Genomic DNA, 23,200 nt, shown 5'->3' with positions numbered 1-23,200 from the left:
AGGGAGAGAGAAGAAAGAGGAAGAAAGGAAGGAAATCAAATTCATATCCCAGGAATGCAGCTTGCATGACAATATTTTGGAGATCCAATTAACTCTATTCCTCGAGGGTGTTTTTCCTTGCTGGTATTTTCAGTTCTATTAACATTTCTCAAAAAGTGAAAGGAAAAAATAGCCAAGAGGGTTTTTTAGTCTTTATTCTTTTCTTTCTATCTCAAGTGAGGGAGATGTGGATGAGTGGTTGTCAGCAGGAAAAGATTCAGCTATGTTTGCATCTGAGCAGGAAATTTCCAAGGATTAGCAGGGAACTCCAGTGCTGGGCTCATTGTGAGCCCTAAATAAGGGATTGCTCTTGGGTTGTTAGCAGTATTCTTTACAAAGATCTGTGTATACAGTGGTTCCCCTTATCCACAGGTGATAAGTTCCAAGACCCCTAGTGGATACTTTGTTTTTATTGTTGTTTGAGGCAGACTCTCACTCTGTCACCCAGGCTGGAGTGCAGTGGCACAATCTTGGCTCACTGCAATCTCCACCTCGCGGGTTCAAGTAATTCTTCTGCCTTAGCATCCTGAGCAGCTGGCACTACAGGCATGTGCCACCATGCCCTGCTAATTTTTGTATTTTCAATAGAGACGGGGTTTCACCATGTTGACCAGGGTGGTCTCAAATTCCTGACCTCCAGTGATCCACCGTGCCCCACCCCAGTGGATACTTTGAAACCACGGACAGTACCAAACTCTGTATATACTATGGTTTTTTTTTTTTTTTTCTGTACATACATACTAATGACAAAGTTTGATTTATAAATTAGACATGGTAAGAGATTGACAACAATAACTAGTAATAAGATAGAACAATTTCACAGCAGCATAATGTAACAAAAGCCAAAGTGAATATGGCATCCTCTCCTCAAAATACTTATATTGCCGAAGTACGCAGGAAAGCCACTTCCGTCTCAGCACTGGGAGTGCCGAGGCAGGATCACGAGGTCAGGAGAAATCATCCTGGAAGTTAACCAGGGTGAAACCCCGCCTCTACTCAACAATACAAAAATTGGGTTCAGTTGCTGGTGGCGGCCATCAGTTCCAGCTACTCAGAGGTGAGAGAGGAGGCTGGAGCTACAGTGAGCTTCCAGATCACGCCCTGCCCTCTCCAGCCTGGCGACAGAGTGAGACTCCGCCTCAAAAAAATAAAAAAATAAAAATAACGTATATTGTAAATCTTAGCAACCTCAGCATATGATTATTTTCTCTTTCCTTAAAACAAGAATTTTACCTTTTCATTTTATGGCTTCTCTTTGCATATCTGAATTTCCAGTGTCTCTACTCTTGTGCTTTAGGGCCATGATTAAGTAAAATAAGCGGTTCTTTTTGAGACGGAGTCTCGGGCCTGTCGCCCAGGGCTGGAGTGCAGTGGCTGGATCTCAGCTCACTGTAAGTCTGGCCTCCCTCGGTTTACGCCATTCTCCTGCCTCAGCCTCCCCGAAAGCTGGGACTACAGGCTCACCACCTCGCCTGGCTAGTTTTTGTATTTTTTAGTAGAGACGGGGTTTCACCAGGTTAGCCAGGGATGCACTGATCTCCTGACCTCGTGATCCGCCTCCTGCCTCGGGCCTCCCAAGCAAAGTGCTGGGATTACAGGCTTGAGCCACCGTGCCCGCCAATAAGCGGTTCTTGAGCACAGGCAACTGCTATACTGCAGTAGTCAACCTGATAACTGAGATGGCTAGCTACTAAGGAACTAATGGGCAGGTATTGTCTGCAGTGTGGATATGCTAGACAAATGGATGATTCACATCCTGGGCAGGCCAGAGAGAAAAGGTACAAGATTTCATCATGCTATCATGCTACTCAATGTCAAGCAATTTAAAACTTAGGAATTGTTTATCTCTGGATTTTTTTTTTTTTTTTTTTGTTTTTTGACGGAGTCTCACTCTGTCTCCCAGGCTGGAATGCAGTGGCGCAATCTTGGCTTACTGTAACCTCCGCCTCCAGGGTTCAAGTGATTCTCCTGCCTCAGCCTCCCGAGTTGCTGGGATTACAGATGTGTGCCACTATACCCAGCTATTTTCTTTTTGTATTTTTAGTAGAGACAGGGTTTCACCATGTTGACCAGGCTGGTCTTGAACTTCTGACCTCAGATGATCTGCCTACATCAGCCTCCCAAAATGCTGGGATTACAGGCATGAGCTACTGTGCCTGTCCTCTGGATTTTTTCATTTAATATTTTTGAACCACGGTTGACCATGGGTAACTGAAGCATTGGAAGGCAAAACCATGATAAGGGGGAACTACTACATGTATTGAAAATCCAGATCACAGAATTGTGTGTGTGTATGTGTGTGTGTGTATAATTTTGGTCATGGAAGAGATCTTAGAGAGTGTCTCCTTTATTCTCACATTTCTGATGAAACTAAGTCAGAAAGAATAAAGAGACTCACTCAAGGTGATCTGTGACAGATCCTAGCCTGGTTACCCCAGCTACATGATTTCCAGTGGTACTGAGTCTAACATTAACGTTAGGTTTAAACATTAACTTTTGTAGATCAAGAATGTCCACTTGTCCTTGGAAAATTATTTAGCATCTCTGCATTAGGTCCTTAAGACAGGGCCAGTAATTGTTACCTCATTGCTGAGAGCATCCAATGGCACACAGCAGGGGTTTAATAACTAATGGCATTCCCTGACCAAATAAGGAAGCTGTTTCTTACCCTCCCTCTTGCTGATATGTTTTGTTTTTCTCTGACCTCAGGTATATAGAAACAGGGTAGAACAGAGGGCAGACACCTAGCCCAGCCTGGTGTTACTAAACAATGGCAGCTGGTGAGCCAAGGGTGACCAGGGCCCTGAACTCTGTGGCCCAGGCTTTGAGGGAAACAAAGTTGTCCTCAATTGTGGAAGAGGAGAATTTGGACAGCAGAACAAAAAAGGAAGACAGCCTCTTGGAGCAGATACATTTGTCACAGGAAGCCACATCAAACCCTGGGACCTTTGCTGAGCCTCTCCATCTGCCCAGTTACTGGGAGGTAGATAGCCCCAGGAAGGAATCCAGTCAGCCCTGGGCGCCAGGTCAGGAGTGGATAAAGCTAGAAAGAGACACCACAGAAGAGAAGATGTTTGAACAGCTGAAGCCAATCGAACCTGTACAGAAGATGTTCCCATGGGTGGGCAAGGTAGCTGCCACCCTGCAGGAAGCCATGAAGAGAGATTGCTGGAGGGAGGCATGGGTGAAGAAGGTGAGGAGACTAAGCTAGAGAGAGGTGGGGTCCAGGTCCTAGACTCCAGGAGCTCTTTCATGCATGCTCCTGCCTGCAGGTCAAATGAAATCTCAGATTGTTCTAGACTGAACGACATCCAGAAAAAGGAGCCGCAAAACCTTTCTCCATCTCCCGCACCACCCTGGCATCCTTCATGTGGTACTTCCTGAAATTTGTTAGAGTGGCAGCATTTTTTCTTTTGCTTTGCTTTCCTATTTGTATTCTGCATATCCTCTTTCCTCTCCCCCACATCTTATCTTTCTCTCTTTCTCTTCATCTTTCATTTCCTTTTTTTTTGAGACAGCGTCTTGCTCTGTCACCCAGGCTGGAGTGCAGTGGCGTGATCTTGGCTCACTGCAACCTCTGCCTCCCGGGCTCAAGTAATTCTCCTGCCTCAGCCCCCTGAGTAGCTGGGATTACAGGCATACATCACCATACCCGGCTAATTTTTGTATTTTTAGTAGATACCTGGTTTCACCATGTTGGTCAGGCTGGTCTCGAACTCCTGACCTCATGATCTGCCTGCCTCAGCCTCACAAAGTGCTGGGATTACAGGCATGAGCCACCACATCTGGCCTCCTTTCCTTTCTATACTTCACAGTTGCTGGCCTTGTGTCTCTCTTTTAATATTTCTCTCTTCCTTCCATGGTTTTATCTTTCTCTTAGGTTTTAATTCTCTGAATCTTGAGACTGGATGTTAATCTTGTACACACATACACACACACACACGCACACATATACATACCTACATATATTTATGTAAACTTTTTGAGTCTCTCCTGTTCTTCCAGAAGCCAGTCACCTTTGAGGATGTGGCAGTGAATTTCACCGAGGAAGAGTGGGACTGTCTAGATGCCAGCCAGAGGGTCCTTTACCAGGATGTTATGTCGGAAATCTTTAAGAACCTAGCATCTGTGGGTAAGAGGCTGGGCTTCCCTCAGCAAGCCCCCTGTCCTAAGGGCCCTGGAACATCTGGTTTCCCTGGACAGGTAGATCAGCTTACAGTTAGTTTCACTGACCCCTGGTTCTATGCTTTCCAGGTGTGAAAGATCTGAGTCACTAAGTTCAGTGGTAAAGAGAAGAAATGATAGCCTGCATGAAGGCAAAGATAACACTTGTAACATGATGACAGTGTTCTCAAAATATGCAAATTTTTCCATTCATCAAACAAATATTTACTAAGTCACTCCTGAGAACCAGATACTTTGCTAGCAGCTGACCTTTTGAATGTCTCCTTTCTGCATCTACATGTCCCAGGTTATGGTTCTTAAACAAAGGCTACAGGAGGTCACCTGTTGTCCCCATCAGATGTGAAGGGGCCACACCTGAGACCAACTCAACTCTTTCTCATTCCCACACATCAGCCAGAATCTTGCTGCATAAGCCAGAGCGAATCACCAGGCTTGAGCAAGAAGAGGAACAATGGAGAGAGTTTGTCCATCTCCCAAACACAGAAGGCCTTTCAGGTAAGAATTGCCAAGCAGGGAGGAAGGTAAAAAGGGCCCAGAATAACCCCTGAAAGGATGGAGAGCTGATGGGGAGGATGAATGCTCTACAGATGCTCTCCTAGTGAACCTCTGTCCAGCCTGGTCAGACTTGGAGTTGAAAGAGAGCTTAAGATCATAGGCTCAAGTCCCTCGACTTCAAGTTGAAGATCTAAGTCTCCCTCTCTCTTTTTTTTTTTTTTTTTTTTTGAGACAATCTTGCTCTGTTGCCAGGCTGGAGTGCAGTGGCACAATCCTGGCTTACTGCAACCTCCGCCTCCTGGGTTCAAGCGATTCTCCTGCCTCAGCCTTCCAAGTAGCTGGGACTACAGGCATGTGCCACCATGCCCAGATAATTTTTGTATTTTTAGTAGAGACAGGAGTTTCACTATGTTGGCCAGCATGGTCTCGATCTCTTGACCTCAAGTGATCCACCCACCTTGGCCTCCCAAAGTGCTAGGATTACAGGTGTGAACCACCGTGCCTGGTGGGCTGAAGATCTAAGTCTTTCAGGAGAAGTAAATGTCTTCAGTTTCTAGAGATTGAGAGATGACATGAAGGTTGCTTATGTCCATGACATTGTTCTGATTAAAATGTTCTGTCCAACAGAAAAGAGAAGCAAAGGAGATCGGCTTCATGCTGCGTTGGAGTAAGGGAGGCTTACCCTGGTAGTAAATAGTTGAGAGAGATATCAAGCTAGGCTGACTACACTTCTTGGTTTGCCAGGATGGTACTGGTTTATGCTTCTCATCCTAGCTTGATTATTAATAACACCTTTTTTCACCTGCAAGTGGCCCAATGTTCATGATGCATTATTATGCGGGTGTCTGTGGAGTGTCTATGGGAATTTGAGCAATAATGAGAATGAGATAAGATAGATTTCAAGAAGTGTTGTTGTAAGTTAAAATTTACATTTCTGACAGTGTTGAAAGACTCCAGTTAAATTTTTATTTGCTTTTAATTTGAAACGCCAAATTTATTTTTTCTTATTTCTAGCCTATAGGGCCCAAGGGTGAGGATGAATGTGTTGGGTGGGAGAGCAAGGGCAGAGACAAGTGTCTTGGGCTGAATGGAGAGCTGTGTTGTAGTTCTTCTTCTTCTTCTTTTTTTTTTTTTTTTTTGAGACGGAGTTTCACTCTGGTTGCCCGGGCAGGAGTGCAATGGTGCCATCTCAGCTCACTGCAACCTCTGCCTCCTGGGTTCAAGCAATTCTCCTGCGTCAGTCTCCCTAGTAGCTGGGATTACAGGCAGATGCCACGATGCCCAACTGATTTTTGTATTTGTGGTAGAGACAGGGATTCACGATGTTGGTTAGGCTGGTTTCGAACTCCTGACCTCAGGTGATCTGCTGGCCTCAGCCTCCCAAAGTGCTGGGATTACAGTTGTCAGCCACCATGCCCGGCCTCTGTTGGAGTTCTTATAGTGGAATTTTGTGTTATTCCTCCTCATTCACTACAGAAGGTAAGAAGAAAGAGCTTCGAGAACAACATCCCAGTCTGAGAGATGAGGGGACTAGTGATGACAAGGTCTTCCTTGCATGCAGAGGGGCCGGCCAGTGCCCCCTGTCTGCCCCAGCTGGGTCTATGGACAGGACCCAGGTGCTTCAAGCATCCCAGGCTGGGCCACCCTTTTTTTGCCGCATCTGTGGCAAGTGTTTCAGCAGGCGCTCCTACCTCTATAGCCACCAGTTTGTTCACAATCCCAAGCTGACTAACAGCTGCAGCCAGTGTGGGAAGTTGTTTCGGAGCCCCAAGTCCCTCAGCTATCACAGACGCATGCATCTTGGGGAGAGGCCCTTCTGTTGCACGCTCTGTGACAAGACCTACTGTGATGCTTCTGGACTAAGTCGTCACCGCCGTGTCCATCTGGGTTACCGACCCCATTCATGCTCCGTGTGTGGGAAGAGCTTCCGGGACCAGTCTGAGCTCAAACGCCACCAGAAGATACACCAAAACCAGGAGCCAGTGGAAGGAAACCAAGAGTGTACTTTAAGGATTCCAGGCACCCCTGTTGAATTACAGACACCTATCGCCAGAAGCCAGAGGTCCATCCAGGGGCTTGTGGATGTGAACCATGCCAGGTCTCAGGAAACCATACCAGTGGCCAGGTCTCAGGAAACCATATTTAGAACTGAGGGTCCTATGGCCCAGAACCAGCCATCTGTACTTAAGAACCAAGCACCTGTGACCAGGACCGAGGCACCCATCATTGGAACCCCCTGTCAGGATGCCAGATCCAACTCTCATCCAGTGAAGCCCTCGAGACTCAATGTCTTCTCTTGCTCGCATTGTCCTTTGACTTTTAGCAAGAAATCCTATCTCTCCAGACACCAGAAGGCCCACCTCACAGAGCCACCCAACTACTGCTTCCATTGCAGCAAGTCTTTCAGTTCATTTTCCAGGCTGGTCAGACACCAGCAGACCCACTGGAAGCAGAAGAGCTACCATTGCCCTATATGTGACCTCTCCTTTGGGGAGAAAGAGGGCCTTCTGGATCACTGGAGGGGCTATAAAGGCAAGGAACTGTGCCAGAGCAGCCACCATAAATGCCGGGTGATCCTGGGCCAGTGGCTTGGCTTCTCTCATGATGCCCCCACTATGGCTGGGGAGGAATGGAAGCATGGAGGTGAATAATCTCCCCCCAGGATCCATACCCTCAGGAGAAGAGGCCTAAGAGAGAAGGCCTGCAAAGGAGGCAGTGAGCATCTTGAAACATAAATAAATGGCCTTTCTGACTGAGGTCTTTCTTTGTGTTTGGTTTCCTGAGGACTGACCTCTGGGGTAAGGAGGCTGGAGTAGAGGGAGACAGGTGAGTGGATAAGGAAGGAAATATATAAAAGAAAAGGGGTTAGAAGTGTGCATATGAAAACTCGTATTATTTATTTATTTATTTATTTATTTATTTATTTATTCGAGACAGAGTCTTACTCTGTCACCCCAGCTAGAATGCAGTGACGTGATCTCAGCTCACTGTAACCTCCGCCTCCTGGGTTCAAGCTATTCTCCTGTCTCAGCCTCCTGAGTAGCTGGGATTACAGGCGCCCACCACTATGCCCAGCTAATTGTTTGTATTTTTAATAAAGACGGGGTTTCACCATGTTGGCCAGGCTGGTCTCGAACTCCTGACCTCGTGATCCACCTGCCTCAGCCTCCCAAAGTGCTGGGATTACAGGTGTGAGCCACCGTGCTCAACCAAAACTCATATCATTATTAATTAGCACCTAGCTTGTTTGTTTGTATCTGACCATCAAGTAGTAGTTGTTGAATAAACAGTGGATACTCTGGTAGATATGAAGACAGGAGAAAAAGGATGAGAGGAAGGAAATTCTGAGACCTGTGGAAGATGTGTAAGTAGAAGGAAGACATTCTAAAGCAGGCATGTTGCCCAGCTTTCATTTCTTGCTTCCCCAGTTCCCTAGTAGGCTGCCAAGACAAGGTGGAGCTCTGGCTAGTATTCTGTAGGTTTCTCCCCATCTCCAGGTTTGGGTTGGGGCTACCCATATCCTCACTCTTCAGTTCACTCAGCTCTCTCTTCAATGTTTCACACTCTTCCTCTTCCTTCCCTTCACATGCCTCTCAGTTCTGCGCAATCAGGGCTGGAGTCTTGGAAGAAACAACCACCATTTGCAAAGTTATCATACTGTAATTTTCAGTGAGGAGGTTCCTGGCCTCCAGTTCATGGCAGAGACCATCCTATCTGTGTTGCTCTCCAGCACAGGTGTCCTCTGATGGAGAGAGGGGCACCTGCCTGTCCTTAGCCAGGAAGGGTTTCCAAGTGGAAGACTGGAGAGAGAAATGGAAAGAAGGATAATAAAAATGGGAAAACGAAGGAAGAGAAAAGGTAGATGACAGAAGAAGGGAAATCAATTCTACTTGGAATTCAGAGTGTTCCTGAAAGTGCAAATTGGAATGTCCCCATAGCAAAGATGCCAGTGAGTATGCAACTTGATGGATGAGATGTCCCCAAGGACCAATCCCTGGGCAACCAGGCTCTCCTCCACCCCTGCCAAGATGTGACATCACTCAGAAAGGGTTTCCTAGAAGAAGGAAAAAATAACTTGAAAAATCTATGTCAGTAGTTTGTATCATAAAACCATTGAACTAGGGAGAAGAAAAGCCCTTGGGGTCATCTTGTCTCCATGCCTGCCTCAGTGGTTGGTCTGAGAGGTGAGGCACTGAGCAGTTGCTGTGGCATGGGCAATGAGACCAGCTAGGGTGGGGTTCCTGCTTAGGGGCAGTGAAGGAGGAATGGGTCAGGCAGCAGATGGGAATGCCTCCAGTTTCTCTGCCACCTGTAAATGTGTCTAACAGCTGGCCTCTTGCCCCTGTCCCTCCCAGGAGGAGTCTTCCCTCCACCCAGGCTCTCCAGCTCCTCCTTTCCTCTGGGACTGTGATCTCTCAATAGCCCCCCTCTTCCTCTTGTTGCTTCTGTCTCCCTTTCCTCCCTTTTTATTCTCTGCTTTTAAGAGAGAGAAGATAACTTACTTAGCTCTTCAAGGAATTGCCCTGAAAACAAAAAGAAACAAATACATATCAGTGGAAGATGAATAGCACCTTCCCCACATCCTCCCTGTGGATATTTGGAGTGACCCACACTGCCCTTTCCACTGGGGGACCCCACAGATCCAGTAAGTGGTTCTCTTCACAGTTTCTCAGAAGAGCCTGGGGTTGGGCATGGGGACAGAGGAATAAGGAAATCCCAGCTCTCCTAATCTTGAGCCCTGGTTTTATTCTCTTTCGGCTTCCCATTCAAAGCTGACTTGGTTCCCCACTATTTGGTGGTCTTGCCTGCTGCCCAGCCACTGCACCTGCTAGTCTTCGATGTAGCCAGTTGTAGCAGATGATCAAGGCAACCAGGGGTCCAAGAACCGGCACAATTACAAACAGGGTTATCTTCCAGCAGGGCACCCTCAGAAAGTGGGGATCTGAATTGTTCACCAGAACAAACAGGGTTAACATGTGTTCCCCCTCATGCCCCACCCACCTTTCTTTTTTGGTTCCTTAACCTGGGATCCTAGAACACCAAAGGACTCTGAGGACAGAATTCAGAGAGTCCATGAATTTGGATGAGAAAAGTACTGCCTCCTTATTTTCATTAACTGGATTTAACATTTTCTTTCATTAAAAATGTAACAACTGACCAGGCACGGTGGCTCACACCTGTAATCCCAGCACTTTGGGAGGCCGAGGCAAGCAGATTACGAGGTCAGGAGATCAAGACCATCCTGGCTAACATGGCGAAATCCTGTCTCTACTAAAAAATAGAAAAAATTAGCCGGGCATGGTAGCGGGCACCTGTAGCCTCAGGTACTCTGGAGGCTGAGGCAGGAGAATGGTGTGAACCGGGAGGCGGAACTTGCAGTGAGCCAAGTTTGTGCCGCTGCACTCCAACCTGGGCGACAGAGCGAGACAGCATCTCAAAACAAAACAAAAATAAATGTAACAACTGCCAGGCGTGGTGGCTCACACCTGTAATCCCAGCACTTTGGGAGTCTGAGGCGGGCAGATCACGAGGCCAAGAGTTCAAGAGCAGCCAGGCCAACATGGTGAAACCCTGTCTCTACTAAGAGTATAAAAATTAGCCTGGCATGGTGGCGCATGCCTATAATCCCAGCTACTCGGGAGGCTGAGGCAGGAGAATTGCTTGAACCTGGGAGGCGGAGGTTGCAGTGAGCCGAGATCCCGCCACTGCACTCCAGCCTGGGCGACAGAGAAAGACTCTGTCTTGGAAAAAACAAAACAAAGCAAAACATGTTACAACTAACCACAAAATCAGCAGTACCTGTGACTTAATTACCAATGGAAGCCATATATGTTTTCATTCCCATTAGAGTTATTGCACAAATCTTGAAATACTGTTTATGTTTATTAGTATTTTGAAATTAAAGGTTATTGGGCCAGGCCTGGTGGCTCACACCTGTAATCCCAGCACTTTGGAAGGCTGAGGCAGGCAGATCACCTGAGGTCAGGGGTTCAATGCCAACCTGGCCAACATGGTAAGACCCTGTCTCTACTAAAAATACAAAAATGAGCTGGGCCTGTAGTTCCAGCAACTTGGGAGGTTGAGGCAGGAGAATTGCTTGAACCCAGGAGGCAGAGGTTGCAGTGAGCTGAGATCGTGCCATTGCACTCCAGCCTGGGCTACAAGAGCAAAACTCCATCTCAAAGAAAAAAAAAAAAAGAAAGAAAGAAAGAAATTACAGGTTACTAGACTTGCTGCTACATTACCTAATGTATTACTTTTGCTAAAGAAACATTTATGGTTGGGCATGGTGGCTCATGCCTGTAATCCCAGCGCTTTGGGAGGCCAAGGCGGGTAGATCACCGGAGGTCAGGAGTTTGAGGCCAGCCTGGCCAACCCAGGAAAAGTTCCTAGTCTCTACTAAAATACAAAATTATCTGCGTGGTGGCTGGCACCTGTAATCCCAGCTACCGAGGCTGGGAGGGAATTGCTTGAACCCAGGGAGGTGAGGTTTCAGTGAGCCTAGATCGCGCCATTGCACTCCAGCCTGGGCGACAAGAGCAAAACTCCTCTTCAAAAAAAAAAAAAAAAAAAGAAAAGAAAGAAAGAAGCATTTATGTTGCTATATCACAAATGTGATTATCGTTTGATAGCTATATTTCAATACAATGATTGTTTTTGCAATCCTATGTGTTCTATTTTATGTGTATATTTAAAAACATTATTCTGCAAAGGGGTCCTTTAGACTTTACTGGAGTGCCAGAGAGATTCATGGTACAAAAAGGAGTTAAGACCTTTAATAGTCAAGTCCTCCAAAACAAAGATACTATTCCTCCTCTTTGGGTGCGTCAAGACGTGTGTGTGTGTGTGTTCCACAAATTGGTCTAATTTTATAAATGGTAGGTTAGAACTCTGTGTGCCAGGTGACAAAAGTAGAGTCACCTACAGGCTCGGGAGGAGGGGCTGTGAAGGAAGTTTGCTCAGAGAAGGTACCATCTGTGCCCTAATGACACCTTCTAGTTTCTGCAACATTTATCTAACAGATATTTGGGTGCTCTTCTGTTGGCATTGTCTTTAGGCATTGGGCGATCTGCAGTGAACAAAAAGGCTAGAAACCATGTTCTTGGGGGGTCAATTCCTAGTGGGGCTTGGTGGCTTTTCTATTTGTCCATGAGGTCTTCTCTGATTAGTCATGTTCTGTACTCATGGAAACATCCTGAAATATAAATACAGGTGATACAGTTGTGTCTTGTTTTTCTGTTCGTTTCACCTCCCCAACCAGACATCAGGTTTATGTGTAAACGATCTATATTCCTGAAAAGAGAAATCATGTGCATGAGGAGTTAAGCAGAATAAGATAACGTTTTTGTAAAGCAGTTAGAATAGTGTCTGGCACATAAAAATAGTACATGAGTATTTTTATTATGATTTTACCAATCCTAAATGCAAATGACTTCTTATTTAAAGGAAGAAAAGAGAGGAAGGGACCCAGCCAGGAGCCAGGGGTCCTAGTTCCCCCAGGTGACTGGAACTACAGTGAAATGCCAAGTTGACCTGGGAGGGCCTGGATATGCCAGAACTTACCAAAAGTCCGGTGGAGATTCTCTGAAAGAGAAACAAATGGAAATGGATTTAGTAGGGCACTCAAAAAGGATCCTTTATCCTGAGTCTTTGTTATTTAATTACTTAAAACTTGCTCTAGGCACAACACACCCACCGTAGAGAAAGGGAAACTAAGGGAAAAATAGGGTATTGAGAGGGACAGATGGTCCGAGAACACGACCATTTCCATTATGCCAAAACACCGAAAGGCAAGAATTGAGAGAAAGGATGACTGTAACTCACCTATCTCTGCTCGAAGTTTTCCTAGAATAGAAAAAGGCAACATTTTAGTTCCTGCATGCTCTGACTCCAGGTGGGGACCCTCCTACACCCAGCGCCTGGGCCCCTTGTGCAGGCTATTTCTCTGCAGCCCAGAAACAACCTTAGGAGAGTAGGAAGAGCACTGGATTGAAAGCCAAGGGTTGCGGCTCTTTCTCTAGCTATAGTCTAGATACAATAGCGAATAAAGAATGTGAGCAATGCCCCAAACCAGCACAAGGATCTACTACCTCCCAGCTGCTCTTCGCCCTTTTTCTTGGATTCTCAGTTCATAGTGCTGCTCCAGCCCACTGCGTTGCCACTTCCCATCTGAATGAGGAAGGAGGAGCTGAATGTTTAGTGAGCAGCTAGCTACTCTGTGACTGGATTTGTAGTAGGCACTTTGCATGACTTTTATCCTCCCTACAATGTAGGAGGGAGGATGTTTTCTCTATTTGACAGACAAGGCAATTGAGGCTTGGAGAATCTAAGAATTTTGCTGTATAGTTCAGTACCTGAGATGGAATTCAAACCCAGGCTGCCTGACTCTAACATTCAGATTCTTTCTGCTCAGCCATGTGGGCTGAAGGCCTTTTTCACGTGGGAGAAGTAGACAAGCAGGCATCTGGGCTGAATTCAAGGTGACAGAAAGGACTTTGTTGTTGATCCCACCAACACCCATCCCCCCAAAACATTCCCCATACCCTCCTTGCTACTTTCTCCTCTCCTCTTAGTAACAAATGAGAGGTGGGGCATGGGGAGGAGTGAAGACTCTTCCTGCTCTGGCATTGGGGAGACACTTGGTAGGGGGAGAAGGCTCAGAATGAAAGCTCTAGGCACAAAAGAGGAGCGTCATCAGCTGCTGAACCTGAGCCCTCAGTGTTGAATGGAGAAGGAAACAATGTTTGAATGCCTACTGTGTAGCACAGACTTTCACTTCAGTATCTATTCAAAACTCCTAATAGCCTAGACCTGTCTGACTTTGAAGCTCACACTCTCCCAAGTTGCATGGAGCTGCTAGGTATGATACAGAGGCCTCAGCTCTACCACTTACAAGTTATATTGGTCTGAGTAAGTCACTGAACTACTCCTGGCCTCAGTTGTATCCTCTGTAAAATGGGGTTACTCTATGCCATAGTCAGCTCATAGGGAAAGCTGGGTCCGCTTATTCATATGAAAGCATTCTGTGAGATGTAAAACTCATTATGGAGTTATTTTTTTTCTTTATCACTCAGTAGTGAGAAGAAGTTCTGAACCCAGAAGTCACTCACAAATACATGTTTAGTGGTGTAACTCCAAGAAGCCAGCTCATTTAAAGGAAGGATCCTGATCCACCCACCCTCCACCTTGTACCTCTCAGTCTATACTGCAGGCAGAGGAAGACGAGGCCGACAGTGATCTGCAGAAGGAGCACAGGCAGCACCGCGAGGAGAACCAGCACTGCAGGGCTGACCCAGTAGAAGGGATCTGAAAGGCAGGACACATTGCCCAGAGCTGAATTCTCAACACTCAGCACGGTGCCTGGGGCCCAATAAATCAGGTCAAATAAAGACATGAATATCATCAGGATTCAAAGAAGGTGACACAGAATTGGTCCCTGAGCTTAGCCTTGATGGAAAAATGTTTTTTTCCAGGAAATGCTATTGATTTAGAATGACAAGTAGTTTAAAGTCAAGATTGTGTATTGGGTCAGGCTGGGGGAGTTTTAAGGAGCAGCTAAGGGACTTAGATCTGATCCTCAAGGCCGTGGGGGTGCACTGAAGGATTCCAAACGGAGAAGTGACCACATCAGATTTAGCACCTACAGGACTGGAGAAGATAGGGAGGAATGTTAAGAGACTGTGATAACAAAGTAAAAAACAACATGAGCCTGAACTAGGACAGTGGTAATGGTATAGGAAGTCAGAGGATTCAAAGCTTAAATACGGAATGAAAAATACATATTTTCAGTAACCTTTGAACTGAAATTTAGTGTTTACTTTAATTATGCCTGTAGGCAATACACCACAATAATTTGAACAGAACCTTTGACTTTGTCATCAGTAAAAATCACAAATATTGGCTGGGCACAGTGGCTCACACCTGTAATCCCAGCACTTTGGGAGGCCGAGGCGGGTGGATCACCTGAGGTTGGGAGTTCGAGACCAGCCTGATCAACATGGAGAAACCCCGTCTCTACTAAAAATACAAAATTAGCTGGGCATGGTGGCGCATGCCTGTAATCCCAGCTACTCGAGAGGCTGAGGCAGGAGAATCGCTTGAACCCGGGAGGCGGAGGTTGCAGTGAACTGAGATCATGCCATTGCACCCCAGCCTGGGCAACAAGAGTGAAACTCTATCTAAAAAAAAAAAAAATCACAAATATTTTCATATCACATTAGAAAAGTCACAGAAATCTCAAACTATCACTTATCTATTTTTGATTTTACATTACTACAAATACATTACTATTTTGAAATTACACTAATTACTAGGGCAACCCTAACTCTTGTTAATTTAATATTTTGATGACTGTATTTTGGTATAAATGTTTTATTTGGTATATTTAAAACATTCTTCTGGCTAGGTGTGGTGGCTCTCCCCTGTAATCCCACCACTTTGGGAGGCCAAGGCAAGATTGCTTGAGCCCAGGAGTTCTCGAGACCAGACTGGGCAACATAGTGTGAGACCCTGCCTCTACGAAAAAAAATTAAAAATTAGCCGGGCATGGTGGCACAAGCCTGTGGTCTCAGCTATTCAAGAGGTTGAGCCAGAAAGATCACTTGAGCCTGGGAGGTAGAGGCTGCCATGAGCCATGATCGTGCCACTGCAACCCATTCTGGGTGACAGAGTGAGACCCTGACTCGAAAAAATAAAAAAAAGAATTCTGAGATGGGGTCTATCAACTTCATCAGCTTGCCAAAGGTGCATAACACACAACAAAAGGTTAAGAGCCCTCTTCTAGAGCTTTTAAGAAGGTAGTTTACAGCGGGCGCAGTGGCTCACGCCTGTAATCCCAACATTTTGGGAGGCCAAGGTGGGTGGATCACCTGAGGTCAGGAGTTCGAGACTGGCCTGGCCAACATGGTAAAACCCTGTCTCTACTGATAATACAAAAATTAGCCAGGCGTGGTTGTGCACGCCTGTAATCCCAGCTACTTGGGAGACTGAGGGAGGAGAATTGCACGAACTGGGAGTTGGAGTTTGCAGTGAGCCAAGATCACACCATTGCACTCCAGCCTGGGCAACAAGAGCAAAATTCCGTCTCAAAAAAAAAAGAAAGAAAAGGAAGGTAGCTTACACAGGATTTGGTAACTGACCAGATGTGCAGGCATGGAGTAGGTTGAGCAATGAGGGAGGGGGACCTTCACTTTTGTGGCTCCCATCTATTTCCCATTCTAGGTCTGCTCCTCAGCATCCAAAAGCCCCACTCTAATCTCCATGTGCCATGCTGCAGCTGAAGCCCTTTTCATCTTGATCTCTGCTTTAAGGGAGCTAAGTAAGGATATTGACATCAAAGGTAGGGATACATCACAGCCAATAATGTTAAACTGGTCCAGGAAGGTTGCTCAGGTATAATTACAATCCTTTAAGCTGTAGACTAAGGCTCCTGTCTATTATTGTGTTCCCTAGAGGAAAATGCAGCAAACTTTACTTTCAAGTTCTTAATGGAAGTTACCTATAGCAATGTGATTTAGTGAATACATACTTAAGTGAGTACATACATACTTTCTCCCAAACCCCCATATTTTTACTTTCGCAAATAATTAGAAAAGAGAGAAAAGCAGACATTATTAGCCTTTGGATGTAAATCAACAAGAAGTATAGAGTATCACTGATGAACTATACTTGCCAAAGTAAATCAAACACAATGTCATTGCACTTCCACATCTATCAGTTTACAGAAAAACACAGGGCATGGAGGACCGTATTATATAGCAACATGGGAATGTCGTCAACAAAATTCAGACCGTGGGAAACCCTAAGGGCAAAGGTCAACAGGTGGGTCTTGTTTGAATCTCACTAAAAGAAACCAACTGTAAGAGTGTATTTATGAAACAATCAGGAAAATTTGAACACAAACTGGGTATTTGACGATATTAAGAAATTTTTGTTGAGTTTTTAAGATGTGATAATAGTATTGTAGTTATTTATGTATTTATTTTTATTATTTTGTGTTTTTTTTTTTTGTTTTTGAGATGGAGTCTCACTCTGTTGCCCAGGCTGGAGTGTGGTGATGCGATCTCAGCTCACTGCAAGCTCTGCCTCCTGGGTTCACTCCATTCTCCTACCTCAGCCTTCTGAGTGACTGGGACTACAGGCGCCCGCCACCACGCCCGGCTAATTTTGTTTTTGTATTTTTAGTAGAAACAGGGTTTCATCACATTAGCTAGGATGGTCTCCATCTCTTGACCTCGTGATTCGCCCTCCTCAGCCTCCCAAAGTACTGGGATTGCAGGCATGAGCCCTTGTGCCCGGCCTATTTATTTTTTAAAAAGTGTTCTTTGCTGGGTGCAGTGGCTCACGCCTGTAATTCTAGCACTTTGGGAGGCCAAGGTGGGAGGATTGCTTGTGCCTAGGAGTTTGAGACTAGCCTGAGCAACATGGCAAAACTCAGTCTCTACAAAAATTACAAAACATTAGCAGCGTGTGGTGGTGTTTGCCTGTGGTCCCAGCTACTATGAAGGCTGAGGTGGGAGGATGGCTTCTGCCTGGGAGGCAGAGGCTGCAGTGAGCAGAGATCATGCCACTACACTCCAGCCTGGGTGACAGAGACAGATCCTGTCTCAAAATAAAAAGAAAAAAGAGAAATGATCATGCTGCCTAGGATTTACCTCAGTAATTGAGTAGGGGAGGGTGGTAATGAGTGGGGAGCTGGTGAAGTGGGTGGTCCCTGGATTGACAAGTGCTGCAGCAAGGTGGTAGGCACTTGGAGGCTCATTATAATGTTCTCTCTGCTTTGTATGTTTTTTCTTTTTTTTTTTTTTTTTAGACGGAGTTTTGCTCTTGTTGCCCAGGCTGGAGTGCAATGGCACAATCTTGGCTCACTGCAACCTCTGCCTCCCGGGTTCAAGCGATTCTCCTGCCTCAGCCTCTCGAGTAGCTGGGATTACTGGCATGCGCCACCACACCTGGCTAATTTTGTAGTTTTTAGTAGAGACAGGGTTTCTCCATGTTGATCAGGCTGGTCTCGAACTCCGATCTCAGGTGATCAGCCTGCCTCGGCCTCCCAAAGTGCTGGGATTACAGGCGTGAGTCGCCGTGCCTGGCATTTGTTGAAGACTTTAAAGAAAGGATTAGAGACAACTAGTAATAAAATCACAAAAATGACAAGAAAAAATAAGTAAAAAAGAGAGATTAGAAACTCTTCAGAGAAAGAGCAGAGGTAGTTACACCTGAGACTTGCAATAATACCATTACTTCATCTCATTCCTAAATTTGTCTCAACTTCCTGGCTCCCAAGCCTAGGCAAAGTGTCCCTTGTTTACTTGTAAAACAGTTTCTTTTTTGATTCTTAGGCATGCAGACTAAGAGGTGGGAACAGGAGGTTGGAATGTGGATAACAACCCAAAAGACAACTTTCTCCCCTGAGGCAAAGTCTTTAGATCTTCAGATGCTTTTCTTTTTGTCTTCCTTGTTTTTTGTTTTTTTTTTTTTTTAGAGGGAGTTCCGCTTCCCTTGCCCAGGCTGGAGTGCAATGGCGCGATCTTGGCTCACTGCAACCTCCGCCTCCCGGGTTCAAGCGATTCTCCTGCCTCAGCCTCCCAAGTAGCTGGGATTACAGGAATGCGCCAAGCTAATTTTGTATTTTTAGTAGAGACAGGGTTTCTCCATGTTGGTCAGGCTGGTCTTGAACTCCCAGCCTCAGGTGATCCACCCACCTCGGCCTCCCAAAGTGCTAGGATTACAGGCTTGAGCCACTGCACCCGGCTTGTCTTCCTTTTTTGGTGTGGTGAAACTGAGGGAGTTCGTTGGGAGAGGCAGTTACTGAGCTAGGAAGTTGTTGAGCAGCAAGGAGAAAAATCTGCAAACTGGAGAGGTTCTCTCTATCAAACTTTTTGACAAGTAGAATTTCCCCAGTGAAAACAGCTGTATGAAGAACATTATGAGACACACAAAGCTATTTCCATATCCCTGCAGGCAGTCTCTAGAAATAATGCTTTGTTGTTCCACATACAATGCCGTCTTCTGGTCCCAGCAGTGCAATGGTCACTCACACCCCCAAGATACAATAGTGATCAATTGTCTGATGTTTGCACTGCAGTTGGGGAGGAGGAAAAGGGAAAGGATCTGACACTGAGGCCCTCAAAGCAGTTTAGTTCTTCAATTAAATAGCAATTAACTTTCAAAGCTCCACCTCCATCTGCTTCACCTTGTCCACATCTTAATCATCCTGAGATAGAGCAAAAAATAATCTCCAAAATCACCCATCATGCAGAACATGTTGAAAATGAAATTCTGAGGCCGGGCACTGTGGCTCACGCCTGTAATTCCAGCACTTTGGGAGGCTGAGGCGAGTGGATCACCTGAGGTTAGGAGTTCAAGATCAGCCTTGCCAACCTGGTGAAACACTGTCTCTACTAAAAATACAAAAATTAGCTGGGCGTGGTGGTGGGCACCTGTAATCCCAGCTACTCAGGAGGCTGAGGCAGGAGAATCACTTGAACCCAGGAGGAGGGCACCATTGCACTCCAGCCTGGGCAACAGAGCAAGACTTCGACCCCTGCCAAAACAAACAAACAAACAAACAAACAAACAAACAAATTCTGCAGAATGAAATAGTGGAGGTACAGCCAAAAGGTGATATCTTCTTTCTATAATTATATTTAGACATTTGCTTTACTTGCTTATTCACTAGGACCACGCACAGGCATGTGTGTATGTGTGTGTGTGTGTGCTCACAAATACAGGGTTTTGTTTTTTGTTTTTGTTTTTTTTTTTTGACACAGGGGTAGGGAGTGGGGGTGAAGGATCTTTGCTCTGTCACCCAGGCTGGAGTGCAGTGGTGCAATCATAGCTCACTGTATCTGCAAACCCCTGGGCTCAAGCCAGTCTCCCACCTCAGCCTCCTGAGTAGCTGCGAGGCAAACCACTATGCCCTAGGGTTTTGTTTTTGTATCCTACATTTTGCAGCTTGCTCTTATCACTCAACAATACCTTATAGCAGGCCTCCAAACCATCTGGCATAGTGCTAAAATAATCTTTTTAATGCCTGCATAATATTCACAGTATGGCTACCATTGTTTATTCAGTCACTGACCTACTCAAAGGCATTGACTTTGATCCCAATTTCCTCGCTACTCTGAATAATGATGCAGCAGACATCCCTAAGCATATGAGTTTCTGCTTATTGATGTGTACGTTTGTATGGAATTCATTCCCAGGCGTGAGATGTTTGGGTTGAGGGATCTCATCTTAATTGAGAGAATGATTGTTCCTGGCCACCCAACAGTTAATACCTAATATTATACGGCACTACTCACCTTCCACTTTCAATTCTATTGCTGCCTCCTCTTGGTAAGAATGATCTCGGAAGAAGCAGGTGAAACCTCCTTCATCTGAGAACCTTACATTCCGGATCCTGAGAGTCACCTTTCCCTCACCAATAGCGTCTTTCAGCAGCTCTGTCCGGCCCCGATATTCAGGTGCTTGCTCTCCATCTTGGTCCCTGCCATTTCTGTAGAGATGAACCACCCTAGAGAAGGGGGGCCGGTACCATCCCACTTCCATGCCTGTAGCGTTCTTCCCAGGAGATATGCGACATGGCAATTCCACTTCATCACCGACCAGAGCCCGGATAGGTTGTCTTGGTCCTATCACTCTGAACTGTCCTGTCGAAGACACCAAAAGGAAGAGACTGAAGGTCAGAGGGAACCTTGGCAAGTAAGCCTGTCATGGGAAGGGCTGCTTCAAAACAGGGAAGGAAGAGGACACTTGACTTTTAAATGAAATTCTAGATCCAGGAAGGAATGCAATTTTTTTTCTTCTTCTTCTTTCTTTCTTTTTTTTTTTTTTTTCTGAGACTGTTGAGACTGAGTCTTATTCACTGTCGCCCAGGCTGGAGTGCAGTGGTGCGATCTTGGCTCACTGCAACCTCCACCTCCCTGCAACCTCTGCCTCCTTGCAAACACACACACACACACACACACACACACGCATGCACATGGTCCTAGTGAATAAGCAAGTAAAGCAAATGTCTAAATATAATTATAGAAAGAAGGAGATGTCACCTTTTGACTGTACCTCCACTATTTCATTCAAGCGATTCTCCTGCTTCAACCTCCTGAGTAGCTGGGATTACAGGTACCTGCCACCACGCCCAGCTAATTTTTGTATTTTTAGTAAAGATGAGGTTTCACACTGTTGGCCAGGCTGGTCTCGTACTCCTGACCTCAGGTGATCTGCCTTCCTTGGCTCCAAAGCGCTGGGATGATAGGCGTAAGCCACCACACCCAGCCCCAAGTTTCCTTCTTGAGAACAACAACAACAAAAAAGTCTCTGGTTATAAGAGATATTGTGAATATCCTGGACAGAACATTCTAGCAATCATCTCATCTCAGCATCTGCCCATCTTTTTGCCAACTGTAGCCATCTCTGACTCTTCAGTCCAGGCTTTAAGTTTCCCTCTTGGAATGTGGTGCAGCATCTTGAGGTTGAATCTTCCCATGGGCCTCCCTGTTAGGACTTGGCCAAATTGCTGCCTATTCTACCCTTAGAGGTTTCGCTTTTGTCACTCCATCCACTTTAACTGTCTCTCCACCACTTCTCACCATTCAGTCCTTGTTCATACCCTGTTTCCCAAATTCTCCTCTGAGATCTTCCACCCTGGGGATGGCTCTATTTCACTCTTCCTTCTTCTGTATCTTCCACCTCACTGTGGCTCCTCGACCCTGACCCAAACAAGTTCCATATTTTTTTCTATGTGGATGTGTTTCTCGAATCAGACTCTGAGCTACTAGGAAATAAAGCTGCTTTCTCCCCTAGACCTGGAGAGTGGATGCACTGTACCTCTGTCAGTCAGGTGGCTCCCTGAGGATGGGAATCTTTCTGTTGATTTCCCCTCTGCATGTGACAGCCGGGTTCCTTTAAAAAACTTACCGGTGCCTGATTATGCAGAGCAAAGTCTCAAACATGACAAGATATGATAATTCCACAAACATGTATTGAGATTTACTATGGACAGACACTGCTAAGCATGTAATCTCATGTAATCCTGATGGGTACTCCAAGAGGTTGCTATGATTTTATCTCAATTTGAGAGGTGAAAAGACAAGTAAGAACTAGTTCAAGAAAAGCCTTGAGTTAGTCACATTAAGGAGTCTGGGCCGGGTGCACTGGCTCATGCCTATAATCCCAGCACTTTGGGAGGTTGAGGAGGGCAGATTACTTGAGGTCAGGAGTTCAAGAACAGCCTGGCCAACATGGTGAAACCACGTCTCTACTAAAAATTAAAAAAAATTAGGCTGGGTGCAGTGGCTCACACCTGCAATCCCAGTACTTTGGGAAGCTGAGGCGGCCGGATCAGCAGGTCAGGAGATTGAGACCATCCTGGCCAATTTGTGAAACCCTGTTTCTACTAAAATACAAAAAAAGAAAAAAAAAATTAACTGGGCTTGGTGGCAGGTGCCTGTAGTCTCAGCTACTCGGGAGGCCAAGGCCGGAGAATCACTTGAACCAGGGAGGCTGAGGTTGCAGTGAGCCGAGATCATGCCACTGCACTCCAGCCTGAGCAACAGAGGGAGACTCTGTCTCAAAAAAAAAAAAAAAAAAGAGTCTGGACTCCATCTTGAAGGCTGTAAGAACCACCCACGGAAGGTTTCTGAGGAAGGGAAGCGTGTCAGCAGGTCTATGTTTCAGAAAGATAATATAGCAACTTGAGGATGATTGAAGGAGTTAAGACCCAGGAAACTAGCCTTTCTGTTTTCAGGGTCTCCCCAGGGCAGGAAAAAAACATGTCTCACCTGCGTAGCTGGAAGACACTTGGAGGAGCAGGAGGAGGAGGAAGGAGCAGAGGCAGCTGGGCAGAGAGGGTCTTGATAAGCTTGCCATCTCCACCGTTCCTGGGGACAGAAAGCCCCCACAGCAGAGTCAGGCCAAGTGGAGGGCCTCGGGGTGCATGTCCCCTTACTGCTGAAAAGCCCGAGGGAAGATCTGGGAGGGCAGTGCTGCCTGGGCCCTGCCTCCACTCCAGTAAGTGCTGCAGCTGTGCCCGCAGAAACAGCCCCACGTCACCCTTGCCAGGCATTCACACAAAAGGTCTACAGACTGAGGGGATGACCAGGGTTTGCCTTCCCCACCCCCGCCAGAGCAATGGAGCAGAGGCTGCCTGGTACTGGGCTTTCCTCCCCCACGCCCTCCTGGAGATCCAACCCTTGAAGGGTCTTGCAGGGGCTAATTGGTGGGGAAGGATCACTTACAGGACCTCAGGGAGAGGCTCGTTTATGGAATACATAAGGTTCCTCCAATCCACCCCAGCCCTACCAATTAGTCAAAAGAGAGAAAGTATGATTGGTTCTTCAAAAAAGAAAGAAAACTTCGATTTTTTTTCCTGTTTCTATTATCTCACAACTGTCATCACCAGACCATTCTTCTTGATGTCTAACCTCCCTTTCTTCTACCACGAATCCAAACTCTGTTCTGTATGTTTGTATATGTGATGGGT

At 46.0% G+C, this 23,200-nt stretch overlaps 2 protein-coding genes across 3 annotated transcripts; one reads left to right on the top strand and one right to left on the bottom strand.

Annotated features, from left to right (window-relative positions):
• The first annotated feature begins 2,157 nt into the window (after nt 1-2,157).
• On the top strand, nt 2,158-7,475 carry ZFP57 (ZFP57 zinc finger protein). Its single transcript, XM_031667020.1, has 4 exons — nt 2,158-3,232; nt 4,045-4,171; nt 4,618-4,719; nt 6,196-7,475. Exons 1-4 carry the CDS (start codon nt 2,810-2,812, stop codon nt 7,368-7,370), a joined length of 1,827 nt encoding a protein of 608 aa, XP_031522880.1. The 5' UTR covers nt 2,158-2,809; the 3' UTR covers nt 7,371-7,475.
• Nucleotides 7,476-7,584: 109 nt separating this feature from the next.
• On the bottom strand, nt 7,585-22,811 carry MOG (myelin oligodendrocyte glycoprotein). Of its 2 annotated transcripts, none has more exons than XM_003897275.3 (8): nt 22,500-22,811; nt 20,022-20,369; nt 13,912-14,025; nt 12,544-12,564; nt 12,283-12,303; nt 9,545-9,661; nt 9,222-9,242; nt 7,585-8,773 (listed from the first exon to the last, which is right to left on the bottom strand). In XM_003897275.3, the coding sequence occupies exons 1-8, from the start codon at nt 22,585-22,587 to the stop codon at nt 8,760-8,762; spliced, it is 744 nt and encodes a 247-aa protein (XP_003897324.1). In that variant the 5' UTR covers nt 22,588-22,811; the 3' UTR covers nt 7,585-8,759. The 2 variants fall into 2 exon arrangements, with proteins under 2 accessions (XP_003897324.1, XP_003897325.1); XM_003897276.3 differs by having other exon boundaries at nt 7,617-8,519.
• Nucleotides 22,812-23,200: the final 389 nt, after the last annotated feature.

This window comes from Papio anubis, chromosome 6, assembly GCF_008728515.1.
Source record: "Papio anubis isolate 15944 chromosome 6, Panubis1.0, whole genome shotgun sequence".
Classification (NCBI taxonomy): domain Eukaryota; kingdom Metazoa; phylum Chordata; class Mammalia; order Primates; family Cercopithecidae; genus Papio; species Papio anubis.
This window is presented reverse-complemented; position numbering and strand designations above follow the sequence as displayed.

Bases quoted from the DNA above. Each gene is read 5' to 3' on its own strand.
- ZFP57 (XM_031667020.1), top strand. From the start codon at position 2,810: ATGGCAGCTGGTGAGCCAAGGGTGACCAGGGCCCTGAACTCTGTGGCC. The intron at 3,233-4,044 runs GTGAGGAGACTA...CTGTTCTTCCAG, and splicing joins GGGAGGCATGGGTGAAGAAG to AAGCCAGTCACCTTTGAGGA. The intron at 4,172-4,617 runs GTAAGAGGCTGG...CCCACACATCAG, and splicing joins TAAGAACCTAGCATCTGTGG to CCAGAATCTTGCTGCATAAG.
- MOG (XM_003897276.3), bottom strand. From the start codon at position 22,587: ATGGCAAGCTTATCAAGACCCTCTCTGCCCAGCTGCCTCTGCTCCTTC. The intron at 20,370-22,499 runs GTGAGACATGTT...TGTCTTCGACAG, and splicing joins AGTGTCTTCCAGCTACGCAG to GACAGTTCAGAGTGATAGGA. The intron at 12,304-12,543 runs GTGAGTTACAGT...TTTCTCTTTCAG, and splicing joins AAAACTTCGAGCAGAGATAG to AGAATCTCCACCGGACTTTT.